The following is a 17,821-nucleotide window of genomic DNA, read 5'->3' as shown; positions in this document are numbered from 1 at the left end:
CAATTTACTTCAGATACTTGTGTGATTGCTGTGCCAACCCCTCCCTCCCCATCCAAAAAAAATAATTCATTTTAGCACACTTTTCTTCCTCTTTTGTTGGTTACATTGCCGGTGCTGGTTTGCGACAGTTTCATACTTTGGGAAAGATTTTTAAAGAAGTTACTTTATCTCATGTGACAAAATACCGAAGTTCATGCTCCCATGTCACAGCACCTGGTATCTGCAATAAACATGCCACTTTGATTGGTAATGCAAAACTTTTGTTGCATAAATAACTGATGTTACGATTCTCATGTGTTGGAGGTGTGCACTGTGATGCTAATTGTTCCGACATAAGGTGAAAAATCATGGGATATATCCATTTACACATGGATTCATGTGGCTGTCAGTTATATATAATGTATAACACTAGTAATTTTTTTATGTAAATTTTTGGAAAATGTGCACATTATACATGCGTAAATATAGTACATTTATTTTTCAAGCACAGAATTGTCCAAGTATGATAACGCAGAACCTAGATTTTAAATCTTCATGCTTCCAATAGAGCAAAATACTCAAGAACTTTCCTGTAGTTTGCATTTTCCTCATATTAAGGCTTTTAAGGTTACTTACTATATTATTCAAGCATTTTTTCCATGCTCTTTTTGAAAACAATATTATGTTCTAGGTGTATGCATGTACAGTCGTGGAAAGAAATACTTCCCCCATAAGCCTACTGAAATTAAGGTTATATGGGGGAAGTACTTTTTTCCATGACTGTACATCATATATGAAAGCTAGTGTTACTCATCTGCTCAAAATAGTTCTTTACAGATAATGCAGTAGTGTTTCAACAGCATATTTTAAATTGGCAGGTTGTTGACATTACAATGGCCTTTCTTTCGTTCCAGTATTTGCAGCCAATGCAATTGCAGAGGAACTTTCAACAGTAGCAGAAATGGCAGAACCAATGGAGAATGGGACACACTACCCCCTTTTCCTACTAACATTACAGCAACTACACAAGGCACAAGGGAAGACAAAGCTGCTTAAACTCTTTAACGAAAGCAAGGTGAGTCTTTTCTGTTAACACATTCGGGTCTGGCCTCACAATACAGTCTGCGGTTTAGGTTGTTTTTCAAAAAATCATTAAAAAAATATTTTTAATTTGTTTTTCTTTACCACATATTTCTTAAAACTACAAAACTTCCTCTTTTCAATGAACAAAAATTTGTTAAATTTTCTTTTCATTTTCAGACATTTTTTATTATTTTTTTCAGCAATGTTTTGTGAAGAAGGAAAAAGTACAACATTGTAACAAATGTTAATATAGAGATATTTTAAGTTCGTAATCTGGAAATTTCAATAATTAACTACATACTCTATCAATACATCTTTTGAATCTTGCATAAGAATTCTTCTTATGTGTACATAACAAAAAATAATTACAAATTACAAGTAATTATCTTTTGTATGAAAAAGTTTCTGCAGGACAGGACCAGACGATGTATCAGTTGGTTCTGAGTCATCTGTAAAAATTAAACAAATAAATAAATAAACTAATTAAATTAAATAAATTTTCATTTGACATACACTATACAAAATAATAAATGGAAAACTAAAAATACATTAGTGCATGTAGGAGAATCAAGCAAGAGGCAAGATGAATAATTATCTCTTCTCACTTTATTCATAAAATACTGGAGTTTGCAACACTGTTTATATTATCAACAATTAATTATTATGAATATATTATTAATATAACCTACCTTCCAAATCTTCAAATTCATCTGCATCATCAAAATCATCGCTAACTTCAAACTCTAAGGCAGAATCCTCATGCAGAATTTCCGATATACAGTCTGGATCTAAGGACGCCATTCTAAACAATGCACAGTACATCAATGCGACAACAAACAGTCGCAGGTGCGAGATAAAAATAGCACATGTGTCACCTAGCGGTCGGAATTTCAACAGAGGGGCTTGAATGAACAGGCTCATGAGACGAAGTACGAGCATAGCCCATCGTTCAATCGGCAAAGCGATTGCATACCGCAGGACTAGCTATGCTTGTTGTTCGTCCACATTGACTTTAAGTGCACTGCGGCCTATGCCCGTCGTGAGACCCCAATGTGTTAAAACCTGCTTTTAAGTGTTTGAAAATATTGTCAGGCTTCAAGTGCTTATTTTACTGATGACTTTATTCCTGTTTGCCATGAAGGCCCATTACTTTGAGTAGGCCTCAATCAAAACCATTGGCATCTGTTGGAATATAATCAGCAGGGTGGCTACTCAGTGATTTTTTTGAAATCCGGGAATTCTGCATGAATTTTTCTCCATAGACATTAAAAATTGCAACTTGATTACTTCATGTCCCATTGATAGGTTATAGCGGTGAAAAATCTGATGAAAAGTGCTATATAAAAATACATTTTGGTTTTAAAATTGTGAATATAATCCTAAATTTGATTTAAAAACTACACTTATTACTAGAGTTGCAAAAAAAGCCGGCTTTTTTGAATGGACTGTTTATGGGGGGAAAAAACAAATTTTGGCTTTTTACCAATTAGAGCTTACCTATTTCACTTGAACTTACCGAGGTTTGTGAATGATAAAATATATGTGAGGCACTCTTGCAATAATTATTTTTTATTAATGATAGTAATTTTTGTAATTATTATAATTAATAAATAACTGCACATATACAGGGTATGCACAAATGAATGGTGCGGTTATAAACCCCATTTTTTTTTAAAAAGTATTTTCAGGGGATTTCCCCCCTTTCCCCCTCCATATATACGCCGAATGTGCATAAATTATATATCGTCTGAATCTGTGATTCATTCTGCATACAACGGTATATACTGTCTGGCTGCCTTAGCCGAGACCATGGACGGAAGTGCGCATGCGCCAACCGGACGCGTTCAGTGGCTAAATAGGGGTGACGGAGCTTTGGACAGGAAGCGGGTTCCTTGAAAATCGTGAAAAAATGAAGTTTCAACGTAGTAACATCGCCGCCAGAATACATACAGAGATGTTTACGAATTATGTAAGGGTTAGGTAAGCCAGTCATATACTATATCAGCAAACAGAACATATCAGGAAAGTGTCCATATCGTCACATTAGTAGATAAACTTGTTTGTAAACCAGTAGCTTTATTTTAGATCATTCAATTAAATTGATCTTCTTAGTAAATATCGTAATTAGCACAAATGTACACAACATTAATCAGGATAGTATTTAATAATAATAATATTGTTGTATATAGTATTATAAGTATAAATGTTGTAACTGAATGGCCTTGACATTTTCTAGCAAAACGAGGGTGTTTTGTAGAATGTGCAACAGCGGCCAAAAGTCCCAATTTTCCTCACTCTACTTCGAAACGGTTTGTTGCCAATTGAAAGAGTCATCACAAACACACCACAGAAAGCGGTAATAAACGCAACAAGCAAACCCACACAAACTAAATACGACAGGATAGTTCAGCGAGTGCTTCTCCCTGCTTCCCCTCTTGCGTTTGGAATCGTCCTTTCCAGGTAGTTTCGTCTTCCTTGGCCGGACTGTAGTTCATATCTCCAGGGCAAATAGTCTCTGAGCTAAAGTCATTTCAAGGTACTGCTGCATTTTGAAGCTTGAAGGGGGAAGCAGCAAAGGGCCTTGGATTCGCACACCTGCTGTGATGACCTGGCCTGCCTGACACCATTGCACTCGACAGGAAATGTAGTGGACAGTTGGGCACAGGATGGGACTGGGCTCTCCTTTCGATGCGCTCAAATATGTGAATATTCTGACTTATTTTTTACTTTAAAATATTTAAATAGCAAATTTTGCTTTGTCATCACTGCATCTCCTGATGACCGGATGCCTCGCCTCTGAAAGTAAATCCCATTCCTACCTGTTTTCATACATTCATTAAGGCAAAGAGTGAAAGTTTTGTTAAGCTAGATACAATCTGTAAATGATGAGTTGCAATTATTTTAGCGCTTTAAGTCACTGTTAATGAAATGGAAGTTTTGACTTTTCCTAACACAAACAAAACCTTCAGCCTGTCCCGTTCCCCTCCATGTGTTTTTCGATGTCATCGGACGTTTTATATTCCTAAGAGACCAAGTAAAAGAGTACTCCCATAAGTGTAATGCTAAAGGTTGGTTTTCTCCCCCTACAACCATCCAGCTTACAGACCTACCTCTATCTCTCTGTCCCCAGCTTGCCGTGGGGAAAGGTCTGTGGAGGATCAGCAGTTTCAGGTCCTGGCATCTGGCTGAACATGAAAACTGTTTCTTGTGCCCTCAATATGTTAGTGGATGTGATTGCCTGGCCGTAAAACCATGCTGGTACTGTGTAGTGTTAATCATGTTAATAAGTAGCGTGATCAGTGTTTTGTGTTCTATATCTGCTAATGTTAACAATTTTGCGAGGTTGTGCTAAGGATTTTCTTGTTTGTTCCCAGGTGAATCTTCTGAGCATGCTTCCCGAAATGGATCGTACGAAGGAGCAACTAGCTTTAATTTTGGAGGACAGAGGACTGAATTTCTTATTCCCATTACTTAGAATCCAGGCTGAATTATGGAAACAGTTACAAGTGAGTGAATGAACGTTGTCATTCATCATCTTTACAGAGTTCTTTCATTTCCAAAATTTCACTTCTTTATCCTCTCCCATTTTATTGGTACTTGTCGATTCTCAATATGGTTAAATTACATTTATCCCAAATTATATCAAATAGTCTTAAGGAGAAATTCTCACTATCATACTTTTTATCATGAACCATTAAATTTATTTCTCTACATTATTCAATTTTCTTATTCCTTTTTTTGTGGAATAATGTTGCATTTTTAATATTAGTGTTTCACTAAATAGCTAAAGTGCAGTTTAGGCATGTACTTAGCTTTTAGTTAAGATTTTGCCACATCATGTAGCTTCTTTGGGAGTTATGGCAAGAATAATCAAAGTTTAAAACATGTAAAAGTTGGTTTGAAAAAAAGTTTACAAATGGAAGGTAAAAAGACAATCCAGTGTGTCCTATCACTTCTTCCTACTCCATCTCAGGCTGATGACCGTCTGTCTTATTCAATATGGCTGCCTGGCTGACACGAAGTATAGGTGGCAGCACTTTCTCTTGCCCAATTTTTAGCACATTCATACTGTTATTGCATTTCAGTGGTGAAAGCATCACTATGACATCATCAACTCACATCACACACAAAAGCTTGCCAAAATATGCTCCCCTGTGCTTTGCACCTTGGCATGAAGGCATGTTTGGGGTGTGGAGTTAGAGTTCCACACTTTCTTGAACACTGCCGAAGATGGTGATGTAATCAGCACCGTACCCCTGGCTGCCTTTAGGTCCCAGAGTTTCCTCCAGGTACCCACTTATACGACACTAAGTGGGTGCCGAGCTGCTTGAACAGGTGTGAAAAAATCCAGATTCTCTCCCACTGGGGATCGAACCCGGGGTCTCTTGCATCGTAGTCAGATGACTTGAGCTACCATGGCTCACATCACTGCTGTTTTTTTTCTTCATCAGTCTTGTTTCAAAAGGGCAATGAAAATCAAGATGTTATAGTCTCATCTTCTGTGCCACAGCAAGTGTTCCTCGTGACTTCTGCTACATGATTTAAGCTGCAGGTCATGCAAATGCAAGCAGAAGCATAAAACTTTGTAGGCCTGCAGAGGCAATGAGCCACTCTTCCGAAGCAATATTTACATCACGTGTTCCTTTTTCCATTGTTTTTCTGTCTTTTCAAGTAATTGTTATCTTTGGTAACAGAAATAGTTCAAACTCGAGAAATTCATGGTCTATTGAATGTAAAGAACTTGACATGTTGTATTATGTAAAGAACTTGACATGTATTTAGTAATTACAGGCCACTCCTTTATAACTTTTCAAAAAAGTGAATCGCAACAATAATCATGACATCATTATAGGTGACGACCTTTACCCACAATTCCTACAATCCATTATGTTCATCAGCACCTGCATGTGGTGAAAGGGGTAGACTGCGGTGGATGCATTTTAAAATGGCAAGATAAACATAAAATTTGAGCATTAGTTTGGATGCATGTTAGCAATTATTATATAGACTTTGTTCACGTGCCCTTGCTTTAAAATAACTTTTTTCTCTACATGTATCTATGTCCGTTGGCACTAACATCAATGTGTGTGTTTTTTCAGGCGGATCCAAATCCTACGCCATTCTACAAATGGATAAAGGACAATTTAGATCCTTCACATTACACAGCACCAGGATTTATCAATGCGCTGATGACTGTAATTGTAAAATACATTACCCAGGTGAGTTATGAAACTTTCATAAAGAGTACACATTTTGTGCTTAGAAAACAATAATAGTGTGAACACCCAACATTTTTCTGCTTTAGGCATAAAAATTAAAATTACAAAATTTTTATTCTCTTACATGGAATAATTAAGATAGCCACTTGAAAGCTATAATTGTGATTTTTTATCAAAAGGAATTCTTTGTGTACCGTTAATTCAATTTGTGTCCAGTATTATGTAAAAGCTCAACCCCTAATTAATGTCCCTATGTAAGTGAATTTCGGTTCAGTTTCACTTCTCGTTATTACTCTTGGTAAAGTGCAATTCTAAGTGTGATATTTAACTGAAATGCAATGACTTTTTTTACTCGCATGTGTAAATACATGAATTGCCTAATGACTTGATCTATAAAACATGGAATTTTGTTTTTATGAAACTGTCCCGATAGAAGAGTCCACTTTATTTTCGGTAGCTGATTAAAATATGATTTTACGTTACCAGGTACGTGTATCAGTGCCCAGAGTAGCTTTATAATCATAAGCATTTGATTAAGAGAAGCCCTTACTTTTATCTTATCTTCTGCAGGAGACTACGCTCTCGGAGGGTGTAGACCCAAACAATCCATCTGACAAAGCATTGCAGGAGAAGGAAAAAATGCTGTTGGAAAAATTTAAACCTGTACTTCAGGCATTTCTTCACGACTACATAGATCTGCAGGTTATTGCAGTATATGCACTACAAGTGTACCTCTACTCGTTGCAGTTTCCTAAAGGTTAGTCCTAGACATTCTTATTCTTTATTGCATCGTTTTAGACAGTTGGATTTTTACAAGTAGCATTTTGAATGTATTTTAGGGATGGGATCTAAACATAATATTATATATTTTATAATTTTGCATTATGTTGTGAAAAATATGGCTGTAGTGAAAGTTACTGTGTGTCAAGAAATGAAACGTGCATGCTCATATTGTTGGTACTTTTGAGTTTCCACTCAGAGTGAACTAATAGCAAGTTCGCACACAATGAGATGTTATAGCAACTTTTTAAAAAAGACTAAAAGAGTCTTGTCTTGGCACAGTTACCAAATGGATGTAAGAATGTTAACGAAGAAACCAAAGGGCATCGCACTTCAGCTTTGCAAGAAACTGGAGTTGTACAGCGTGGGTACTTGCTGGGAATCATGCATCAATTATTTGCTCCAGGAATTAGGTGTGATTTCGGCTTGAATTGTCCTCCGTACTAGTGAAAAATTCCAACTTTTATTAATCCCAAGTCCCATTCAATTTATACATGTTTATTAATTCCCTGAGAAAAGATTTGCAGTTTTAGTTTGCTCCCTTTTAGGAAGCAAAGGGAAAGAATAGATAGCCGAATGGAAAATGAAACAGAATTCTCGCAACACGTTTGCTTTGTGAGCGGGTTTTGCAGAACAGTCTGACAGGCAAGAAAGGTTATTGCAAGATAAGAGATCTTGAAGTTGATTAGGTAAATTTGAAATTCTTATACAATTAACAATTTTCGTAGATTAGTACATCCCGTGACTTTTATTTGTAGATATATATTTGTAGTATGATCATGTGAAATGGCAAATGTAAACTCGGCACCTTAAATTCAATATTTAAAATTTATATACCATTTAATTTAATTTAATGTAATTAGAATTTTTGGATACATTGGAATCTCAATAGACCCTTTGCATTGTTCATATATTTGTGTGTGTGGTTGGTGAGAGGCGAGATGGAAGTACAAAAAACATTGCTTGTACCCTTGAATTTTATCATGGTCCTAGAGTGGGCCATCTTGTCCTATTTGCAGAGTACAGAGTTGTTCTTAATCTTCCTTCTGGAACAAATTATCACTGCTTTGTTTTTCAGGTATGCTATTGCGCTGGTTTGTAAATCTCTATGATTTGGAAGTTGTAGAAGAGGAGGCGTTCTTGAAATGGAAAGAGGACGTTACGGATGATTACCCAGGGAAAGGAAAAGCTCTCTTTCAAGTAAGTGTTAGGCAAAACCTTCTGTAGCTTCCCAATGGGACTCAAAATTCAAACACACAAAGTGTATCGAAAGTCCCTGTGCTCAAAGTTTGAGAATTTTATGCTTATAATTTAATAGAACCTGTCAAGGTAATGGATACATACATTTGTTAACTATATCTTGATATAAACAAAAAATAATTTGTAAATTAAATGTTAGTAATACTGCAATCTCGGAGGTCAGGAACAACACACTGACAAGACTGCAAAACACCCTCCGTGCATTGAAATACACAAAAAGAATGTTGAAACTAAATTTCAGTCATACACTGTGCTTTTACCTGGTGCCAGATCATCGGGAAATAGACTTCTCAATTTCTCCACACATATTCCACATTACTGTAACTCAAAATGTGGTTCCAACAAAGCGATTTGCTATGCCGCATAAAAGCCGTTGCTGACAAAGAGTGCGGGGACTTTTCGAACACACTGTATTTTTGTACATCTTGCATTGAATGGAACAAAATAACTCTTCAATTCAAATTTTCTTTATTAAAGGGCGAGGTTCAGCCTGTGGCTGTTCTCCCACCTAACCCCTCTTATGTACTCGTGAAGTCTGGATGGCTTATACGTACACCATCTGCAAAGTGCTGTTGTGCAAAAGGTGTATGGAATGTATATGCTTTGTGTTTGCTTTGAAATGGTTAAAAGTGAAAGTGGTGCATATATAGTGGGCTAGAGAACTTGATAATCAAGGGTCCATGGACAGTCACAATCTTAGCAGTTTTGCTTTCCATTATTCATAATTTCACATAAGATAATCACAAAATCCATTTCTCCCTGCTGTTGCCAAAAGAATGAAACTTATGCATAATTTCCAGAAAATTTACAGTTTGAAATTGTGTTACTGTAGTTTTACACATGGAACATTCCTAACCTCCGGAAAAGTATCAGGGACATAATTTGAATACTTTCTGGTGCTGATTTTAAGTTTTAATATGTGAACCTACTTTTTTACTGTATTTAAAATTAAGTTTGAACAGATTGTTGTTCCTCATTGTTAATTTATCATCATGCTTTGATGCCACGAAAATGCTGGGAGAATTTCTCGCAGAACCTGAAAGTCATAAAAACCTCTGTTTGCAATAAATATTGTATAAAGAAACTGTATTGTGTGATGTCATAAGTTTTTTTTAATGTTTTCATGTAATTTCTTAATACTTTAAAGGAAAACTGGTAAATTGGGATATGGTTAGTGGTATACTCACCCAATAATACAGGGTAGAGCAGATAACCTGATTATTTTTAATCATTTGAGGCCTACATATTGAAAATGTCTAGAAAAATATTGTTTCAATGTGCACCATCAGACTTAAAATTGTGTTGAAGCTCTGTGGATCCTTATTGAAACCATCCCATGGAACACCGTATAATACACATTTATTCAGGTCTCCCCGATGGTGCAGTGGTAGCATGTCATCTTGTAATGAAGGGGTCCCGGGTTCGATTCCCGGTGGAGCCACATAGTGCTTCGGATCCCACTAAACTGTAGGTCCAGTCCCGATTAGCCTTTCTGTGCACAAAGTGGACTTAAAACACCAAATCAATCCAATCCAAACACATTTATTCATAATTGGGAAATGAGATGTGGTAGTATATAAATATGGAGAAAATAGTCCTCACTTTATCCGCGAAACTGTTTCTTCTTCTTTGTTCTATTAATTTCAGTGGCCACTGCCACCATCCTCTTTGGAACTACCTGTACTCGCGAAATGAACCTATTGCTTTAATGTAGCTTTTGTGTGCCCAAGGGGGGTTTTGGGGGTTATAGCCCAAAGCTACAACATTAAAGCAATAGGTTCATTTCGTGTGTACAGAGAGTTCCAAAGAGGATGGTGGCAGTGGCCACTGAAATTAATAGAACAAAGAAGAAGAAACAGTTTCGCGGATAAAGTGAGTACCTCCGTATTTATACATACACATTTATGTTACTTGTAACATCATAATCTTTTGTAGTGTCAATGTGTGTACTTAAATCAATAAAACAAGTTTTTATTTCCATATTTTCTTTATTTGGGCCTCAGAGGGCACCTTTTCTTCGATACTTTCAAACAAAAATTAGTTTTGAAAGACTTGTCAGGAGCCACACTTCCATTATTACTCGCTGGTTTCAAATTGAAACCACTCATTGTAACAGCTAAGATTTCAAAATGTCTCGTATACATCAACTGTGAACAGCACATTAGTGACTCCTGGCATTCTGTACAAGTTTTGTGCATTTCAAGACCCAAAATTGCTTTCAAATAAAAGCTAATATGCAAATCCACACACATAATGCTTTCAAACAGCATGTAGTTGTAACACTGTTTTCTACAATGCAAACCCAGACTTGCTTCCAGGCACAACAGAGCATATTAGTACAAAATTTCTACGACTGGGCACCAATGATCAGTAGATGTTGCTTGATGCAGTATGAAATCACTTGGCCATCAGGCAAGAAAGAACAAATTGATGGTTTCATTGTTACCACTTGCCCGGAAAGGGTTAAAGTGATATATCACAGTAAATAAGAAGTTTGTCTTTCTTCATGTGCTACCCTTACAGCCATATTGAAAAAAAGAAAGAAAGAAAAAAAGGCACCAACATTAGATGCGGCACCATGTTGCAAATGGCATCCATTTTGGTCCACACAATGCTGGAGACTGGCTGAAACTTCTCTTTTCTGTAGAAAGGAAAAACTTCAGGATTGTTACGTGCTGGAGATTCCACTCCCTGCTAGCTGCCATTTCAGTCACCATGGAGCCGTGGAACATGAGGCACCGCGTTTTCATTGTTGAAACATTGAAATGGCCGCCATTTGTAGGATTTTATTTTCTCTACAATTATGGTGGTGTAAATAGGCTAGCACATGAATAAAGACACTTTTTATTTGTTTATCTTTTTAAAAATCAGGGCCTCCCCGATGGCGCAGTGGTAACGTCGTTGCCTTGTAATCAAGGGGTACCGGGTTCGATACCCGGTGGAGGCACATAGTGGTTCGGATTCCACTTTAAACTGTAGGGCCAGTCCCGATTAGCCTTACTGTGCATAAAGTGGACTTAAAAATCCAATCCAATCCAATTTTTAAAAATTAGACTTTCTGCCTCACCCTGTACTGAACAACTTTTAGTCGTTACGATGTAAGGCATCTGTGTCTCTGGGAATACGTAAGGGGTTTTGGTGTCAGTGTGATTTTCAGTTCAAAGTGGCATCTGCTCGGTATATAAGAGGATTGTACTGAAAGTAATGAGCAACAATTTTAAAAACAAACACATCTGCTGGCAAACTGGATGCAACATTCGCGAGCAGTAAAATAAACGCATGTAATTATATTGACAGTTACAATTAATGAGCACGTACCTTGTTACAAAATGTGTTGGACATGTCCTTCTGCTTCCATGCATTTATGGTATTTTCAAAGGAAATTTTCACCAACACGTAATGCTTCAATCTCTATCGTGATATTTACTTTCAATTCTGCTAATGTACAACTCAGGTGTAAAAGCTTAGCAGCTTGCCACACGGACATCATGCAAATATCTGTTTCTTGTGCAATGCGCCGGGGGGATTTTTGAGGAGTTCCAATTGTACTTCAATGTCTAGTTTCTCCTCTGTAGCACACGCCTTTTCACCCTTCGCTTCGTACTAAGAACAGCCTGATTCCCTAAATTTGATCCAAGTTTTCGAACACTGTCTGTGTGTAACAGAATCATCTGGGAATTCTGCTGCAAAATGCCTTTTAACTTCTCGACAAGAATTCTTAGTGACATTAAGGTCGTAGATAAAAATTCGTTGTTTTAAATTGAACGTCTAGCGTGGCATTATTAGACTGCAGAAAAGCACCATTAATATGTAAATTAAAAAAAACAACATCCTTAACGAACACGTGAAAACTGGACACCAGCTATCTGGATACTGAAGCACTGACTCACCCAGTGCCAAGGTCAGTTTACTAATGTGGGTTTAAATGCCAGCAGATGTGTTCTCACTAGCCGGCACTTTAGCTGCCGCTGCACGGACACTACTACCATGAAATGCACTATATCATTAATGAAGATTACATTTCTTTATGGAAAAGACCAGGATTTTTGTTGATGAATTCCTTTCGTTCCAGGTGAACCACTGGTTAGTCTGGCTGGCCGAAGCAGAATCCGAAGAGGAAGATGAAGGTGATAACTGAGCTCTTGATAGACGTAGGCAGAACGCAGTATTTCCAAGAACTATTCACAAAGTGGCACTCCGTTGCCAAAAATCAAAAGATAACTTTTGCATGATGTTTAATACTGACTAAGACAGTTAACTGTTAACTACTAAAAAAAAGTAAATAAAAAGATTCGAAAACTGAGCAAAATACAGAATGTAGAAAGAAAAACACCAAGCAGCATACTACAAGTATTGTTTTTATCAAGTTGTCACTACCGAGAAGTGAGTTTTTAAGGAATTTTATAGTGTAATTTTGTTATCAAGATCACACAATTGGTGTACTGAGCACCTTTTTAAAGGCAAAAGAGAAAAAAAAAAGAAAAATGCTCAAAAAAAGGGTAAAATCAGAAACTAAAAAAATATACATTATATATATACACGTATAATGAACTTTTTTTATTTCTTAATAATTTACACTCTGGTGCATGCAGAGTAATCATTGAAAGATCTGTGCGAGTAATAACCCAAGCACTGTGGGTGGTACGCAATCGTTAATGATATTGGTCCACTTTTGTGAGAACTTTGTTCTTTTAGTTTGTTTTTTGTAAGCGAGATCTCCTGGGTGTCTAGGGTATATGGCGTAGTCACTGGCCTGGCTGCCGCAACAGAAACTGACTGCATTCCTGCCATTGTGGTGCAGTCTCTCTTTTTTGACCAATATAATGTATGTCTGTGGGTTGGTATTTATTGAAGTTGTTGTGTGAGTAATCTCCTTGTACTTTTTTCCTTGTAACTTAGTTACCGTACGTAGATGATTATTTAAAAAGAGGAGAGAGGTGGTATGACCTTTTTATTATTACTATTAAGTTTATATCTTGTAATAGCATCCCTGCTATAAACCACTAAACTTCGCCATGAACTGTTCAATTGTGTATGTAGTGTGATCATGTCTTCTGAGTAACTGAATAAACTATGCTGTATACATTAACATGTGTTGGATTTTCTGCACACATCCTAAAGGTTTGATCGTACACTTCTATAGATATGTATAAGCACTTTCCGTAGGACTTTGTTTCTAAGAGGGTATGTGGTTGTTTGGTATGGTGGTATGTGTGTTGCACAAGTGTGATGTTTAACAGTGTGTCCCAGTGAAAATGCACACTTTTTTTAGGGCCTTACCTCCTTTTCTTTTCTAAGATAACTGCATTTTTAAGATGTCAAGATTCAGCTTTGTGGAAGATTTGTGTGTAACTACAACATCCACAAGAGATGATGAACTGTAGGAAACACCACCAACCTCCCCCTCCCCTAAAAAAAATTGAGTCTGATCATGAGTAGTCACATCTTTATGGTGAATGATAGATCAAAATTTTAGGTCCAAGGAACTTAGCACATCTCAGGATCAAAATTTGTGTTGAAATGGTGAATAAAACCCTAATTTTGATTGAGAAACTATATTACAAAATAAACTAATAACACATTTATGTGATTTCCCATTTCCCATTCCCCAGCCGATAAGATAGGATTTATAATGTATTTCAGTAGGGATAAGTCGAAATACGGATAATTTTTACAAGACCCTTTGGCAAAACTGGTTTTGCTTAATTCGAAGTAGACACCTGCGTAAGTCGACAAGAGAAGATCGAATGTTGAGGAAGCTTGGACTTTATTTTAACTTGACCTTGACATGTTTCCTTGTCCTAAGAGCTACTGACAACTCGAGGGAAGCAGCCCGAAATGCCCGCGAGACATTGACGTTCTTTGTCAATGTGCATGGTAGGTCAAGCTCTTTCCCCGCTGAATGCGCCACCTTAGAAATATTCACCAGTGCTAGATGAGAAATGCAAGATAAGATCGCAGGAATGTTCCAAAATACAAGACAAAGTCTCACCCTTCTGTCTAGCTCTGAGCTCAAGATTCAGCAATTTTCCGTGAGCGAGCAACTTTTGGCCTGGTAGCCAACAACTTCCAGTAACCACTTTCATTAAAAGTGTGTTCTTTGTGCCCTATAGAACTTCATAAAAAAAGGGAAACTTACAGATAATCAGCCACATAGGCCAACTTAAGGTCGATTGTCAACCCGCTTAATGCGTAGGTTTCCCACAAAAGTTGACGTCGATCTTAGGTATGTTGCAAATCTCGTTTCCCAACTGTGCCGGTCATAAAATTTGTCAAAACAGTGTTCTGTTGGCTGAGTAACTTCTCCCTTTTTTCTATCAGCAAACATAGGGGGGCGGGTGATCCGTAGCTAATTGTTTCGGCCACGATTTTCTTTACAACCAGTTCTGAATACCTTCTTCAAAACGAACAAAAACCATAGGATAAGTAAAAGAAAAGTGACCCCCTCCCTTCTCCTACAACAGCTCATTATCCGCCACTGGTGTCCATGGAAATGTGATAATTGCAAAATTCAGGTCCCTCTTTTTTTGTTTGAATGCAGCTGTCTGGATAGGAAATGTTGCCTGTATTATTGTCTGTTGCATGGTAAAAGGTAATGCAAGGTCATTTTTTTTCACACTGCTGATAAAAGTTGGGTCTTCTTCTTCCTTCTTGGTCTTCTTAGACAATTGTGTTATCTTTAAAATGCGGATGATTTCCCTTCTGCCACCTGCTGCTCTAACTTCCAGTTGGTCTCATTGTGTTTAGGCTGCAGCTGGGGCCAGTGTTGTTTAATGTTTAGTCTAGCCTCTGGAAAGCTGTTGCTTGCCCGATAATGGCAATGACTCATCCAGCACCAAGGAATAAGCCTCATTGTTTTGAATCTCGCAAAGCTGTTTTGATTTGAAATGGGATCTCCAGGAAGAAAAACAAGAGTTAAAACAACTTCATGATGCACATAAAGTTTGTATAATCGCTGCTTTTCTTCAGAACCATTAGCTGCTGCTGTTTAAAAAAAAATATAATAAATTTTTTTTAAAAAAATAATGCAATGCTCAATGTAGGAGAGGAAATGTTTTGGCAGAGCCAGTGTTTGACCTCCAGAATAATCCTGAATCCTACAATAAATTGTAGATTAATCTGAAAATAGGAAAGTTTCGTAAAGCTTGTTTTTATTCTGATGAGCTAAGCGGAACTAAATATACAGTTCAAAGTGGGATCCAAACCAGAGTGATTATCGAGTGGGACACTGTTTAATGTGTATTAGGATACACATTCGGTGCAGATTGCAAGTTGTGTGTTTATTTTTTCAGAGTGGATTACAATGCAAGTTGAGGAAGAGTTTGGACTGATCCCTGCAAAGGGGGAGGAAGGGGGTGGGGGCAAATATGAAGTTAACTGAAGCAAAGAAAATGTACTTTTTTTTAGGATGTGTTGTAGACAGGCGAACCATAACAAAATATACAGCCCAGTTTTTTTTGTTTTTTTTTGGTGACTGGGAAAGGTTCTCTCCCAAGAGAATCTTCTCTTGCCAGTTAATCCTGTAATGGACAATGTTCTAGTGAACGCACATACAATCCAATATTCATTCAGTCAGATTATCTCCAGTGTCTTGCTCGCGCCAGGGTGACTACTGTCAAGATTCTTCAGAGTTTCACTTCTTGCAATAAACAAGTGTGTTTTCCTTTCCGTAGGTCTCCGTGCAAACTGGTTTCTTATGAACTAAAATTTGAAAGAATTTCGTGGAAGATCAAAGACTTTGCTCAATAAAAAGAAAATACAGTTTTTTAAAAGACTTTTGCCACAACATGCATCCCGTGCATAACCAGTTGTATAATTAGGCAGGATAAATGGCGTTAACAGTCTCCTTGGAATCTTTGTGTCCATGTTACCTCCGCGTTCTCATTTTGTGTAACATTTTTTACACTTTATTTAAAATGTACAATATTATTATATAGTACATATAAAGCTTTGTTTTCTGCGCTACCACCAAGTATAAAACATCCGTTGTGGGGGGGGGGGGGGGTTAATTTATACTCTACTTTATTTACACCTGAAAAACAGGTGCCATCTTGAAAAGTTTGGATAACTCGAAGTAGTTTAATTTGAAGTTGACATTTTTTGGTCCCTTGAACTCCGTATTAACAAGATTTTCCTGTATTAAGTTTATGCCTGTGTAAGGAAGTCCATTTTTGCTTCTCAAATATTTACAGCAGAATTAATTAATTTTCCATGCATGTAATAACTTGCAACATAATTCAGACTTAGAGTTGCATTGGTAAATAAAATCTAAATTTTCTGAGTTTATTTCGCATTTTATGACAATACATGGTTGGAAACATTAAAGAATAAACATTACAGTGAGTTATTTCATGTTTCTGTTAAAAACTAAATATGCATGCCTCTACATGCGACAAATTAATTTAGAATAGCACATTCTATTAATGCATTGGAGAATTTTATCAATAGAGAGTCTTATGTGTAACTTGCAACTGTAGTTAATCCCACTTTAAACTGTAGGTCCAGCCCCGATTAGCCTCTTTTCATAAAGTGGACCAAGACGTCAAGCTCTGGCCGGTAGACAGGGTTCCCACACACCTGGAAAACCTGGAATTCTCAGGGAATTTGAAGAAAAGTAAAAACTCAGGGAAAATCATCTAATTATCATAGTCCCAATGAAGGACTAAAATATGCTTGTTCTTGTACTAATAATTCCAACTTCACTAACTTGCTTTATATGAACTACATATTTTGAAGAAGTAGGCTTTAGGTATATGTTTATTTTGCATCAGATTAATTGATATTATAACCGGGTGTCTACCAGTCAAATCAACGGATTGGTCAAGAAAGGCAAGAAATTATTCTTTAGGTCACGAACCTTTGCTACTTTTTTACAGTATAGTGAACTTACATTGCTATATACCTGTACAGTGATGTGATAAAATTGAGTATTTGGAAATCTAAAATTATATATTTTCTTAATTTCCAACTATACCTAAGTATAGATTAAATAAATGTTAGAAATAAAGAAAAAAATAGGTCAAGAAAAAGTCAAGCATTTTGGATTTATTTTGGTAGACACCTTGTATAATCTGAAAGTATTCTACATATACACACCCAGTCTTATCATATAAATATTTCAAAGCTCTGAATAAAATAACAGAATATACTTTTAAGATATCGTATCCTATTGATGTGTGTTAGGTGGATATATTGTATACACAAAGCACAAAATGACCACCTTTGACCTGCACATAAGACCTAAGTGTCTGTGGCCATCATCAATTGCATTATGCCTATATCGAGGGGGAAATCTTCCACTGCCTTTACAAGACAAGTGGTTCAAAGTGACAATACTGCATTATATCTTCTTTCAAATCATGTCTTGCAGTACAGACCACAATTTCTAGTCCAGAGAGCTGAGGCCTGTACTGGCAGATGATCCATCTGAAGGAAATAAAGTTGAGCACATTTGTGCCAAGCCACTGCTGGGTTGTTTGAGCCGTATGAGCTGGTGCACA

General features: G+C 36.8%; 1 protein-coding gene across 2 annotated transcripts in view; it reads left to right on the top strand.

Moving 5' to 3' along the window:
• Window positions 1-12,610, top strand: part of NAT1 (N-acetyltransferase 1) — a 59,173-nt gene extending 46,563 nt beyond the window's left edge. For both annotated transcript variants that reach the window (XM_083133782.1, XM_083133783.1), the window contains 6 exons: window positions 894-1,054; window positions 4,437-4,568; window positions 6,162-6,281; window positions 6,852-7,038; window positions 8,140-8,261; window positions 12,394-12,610. In XM_083133782.1, the coding sequence (XP_082989908.1) occupies window positions 894-1,054; window positions 4,437-4,568; window positions 6,162-6,281; window positions 6,852-7,038; window positions 8,140-8,261; window positions 12,394-12,459 (788 nt within the window). In that variant the 3' untranslated portion in view covers window positions 12,460-12,610. The remainder of the gene's footprint in view (window positions 1-893; window positions 1,055-4,436; window positions 4,569-6,161; window positions 6,282-6,851; window positions 7,039-8,139; window positions 8,262-12,393) is intronic.
• The last annotated feature ends 5,211 nt before the right edge of the window (window positions 12,611-17,821 follow it).

The sequence above is a fragment of the Lepisma saccharinum genome, chromosome 13 (assembly GCF_977018435.1).
Source record: "Lepisma saccharinum chromosome 13, izLepSacc3.1, whole genome shotgun sequence".
Classification (NCBI taxonomy): Eukaryota; Metazoa; Arthropoda; class Insecta; order Zygentoma; family Lepismatidae; genus Lepisma; species Lepisma saccharinum.
This window is presented reverse-complemented; position numbering and strand designations above follow the sequence as displayed.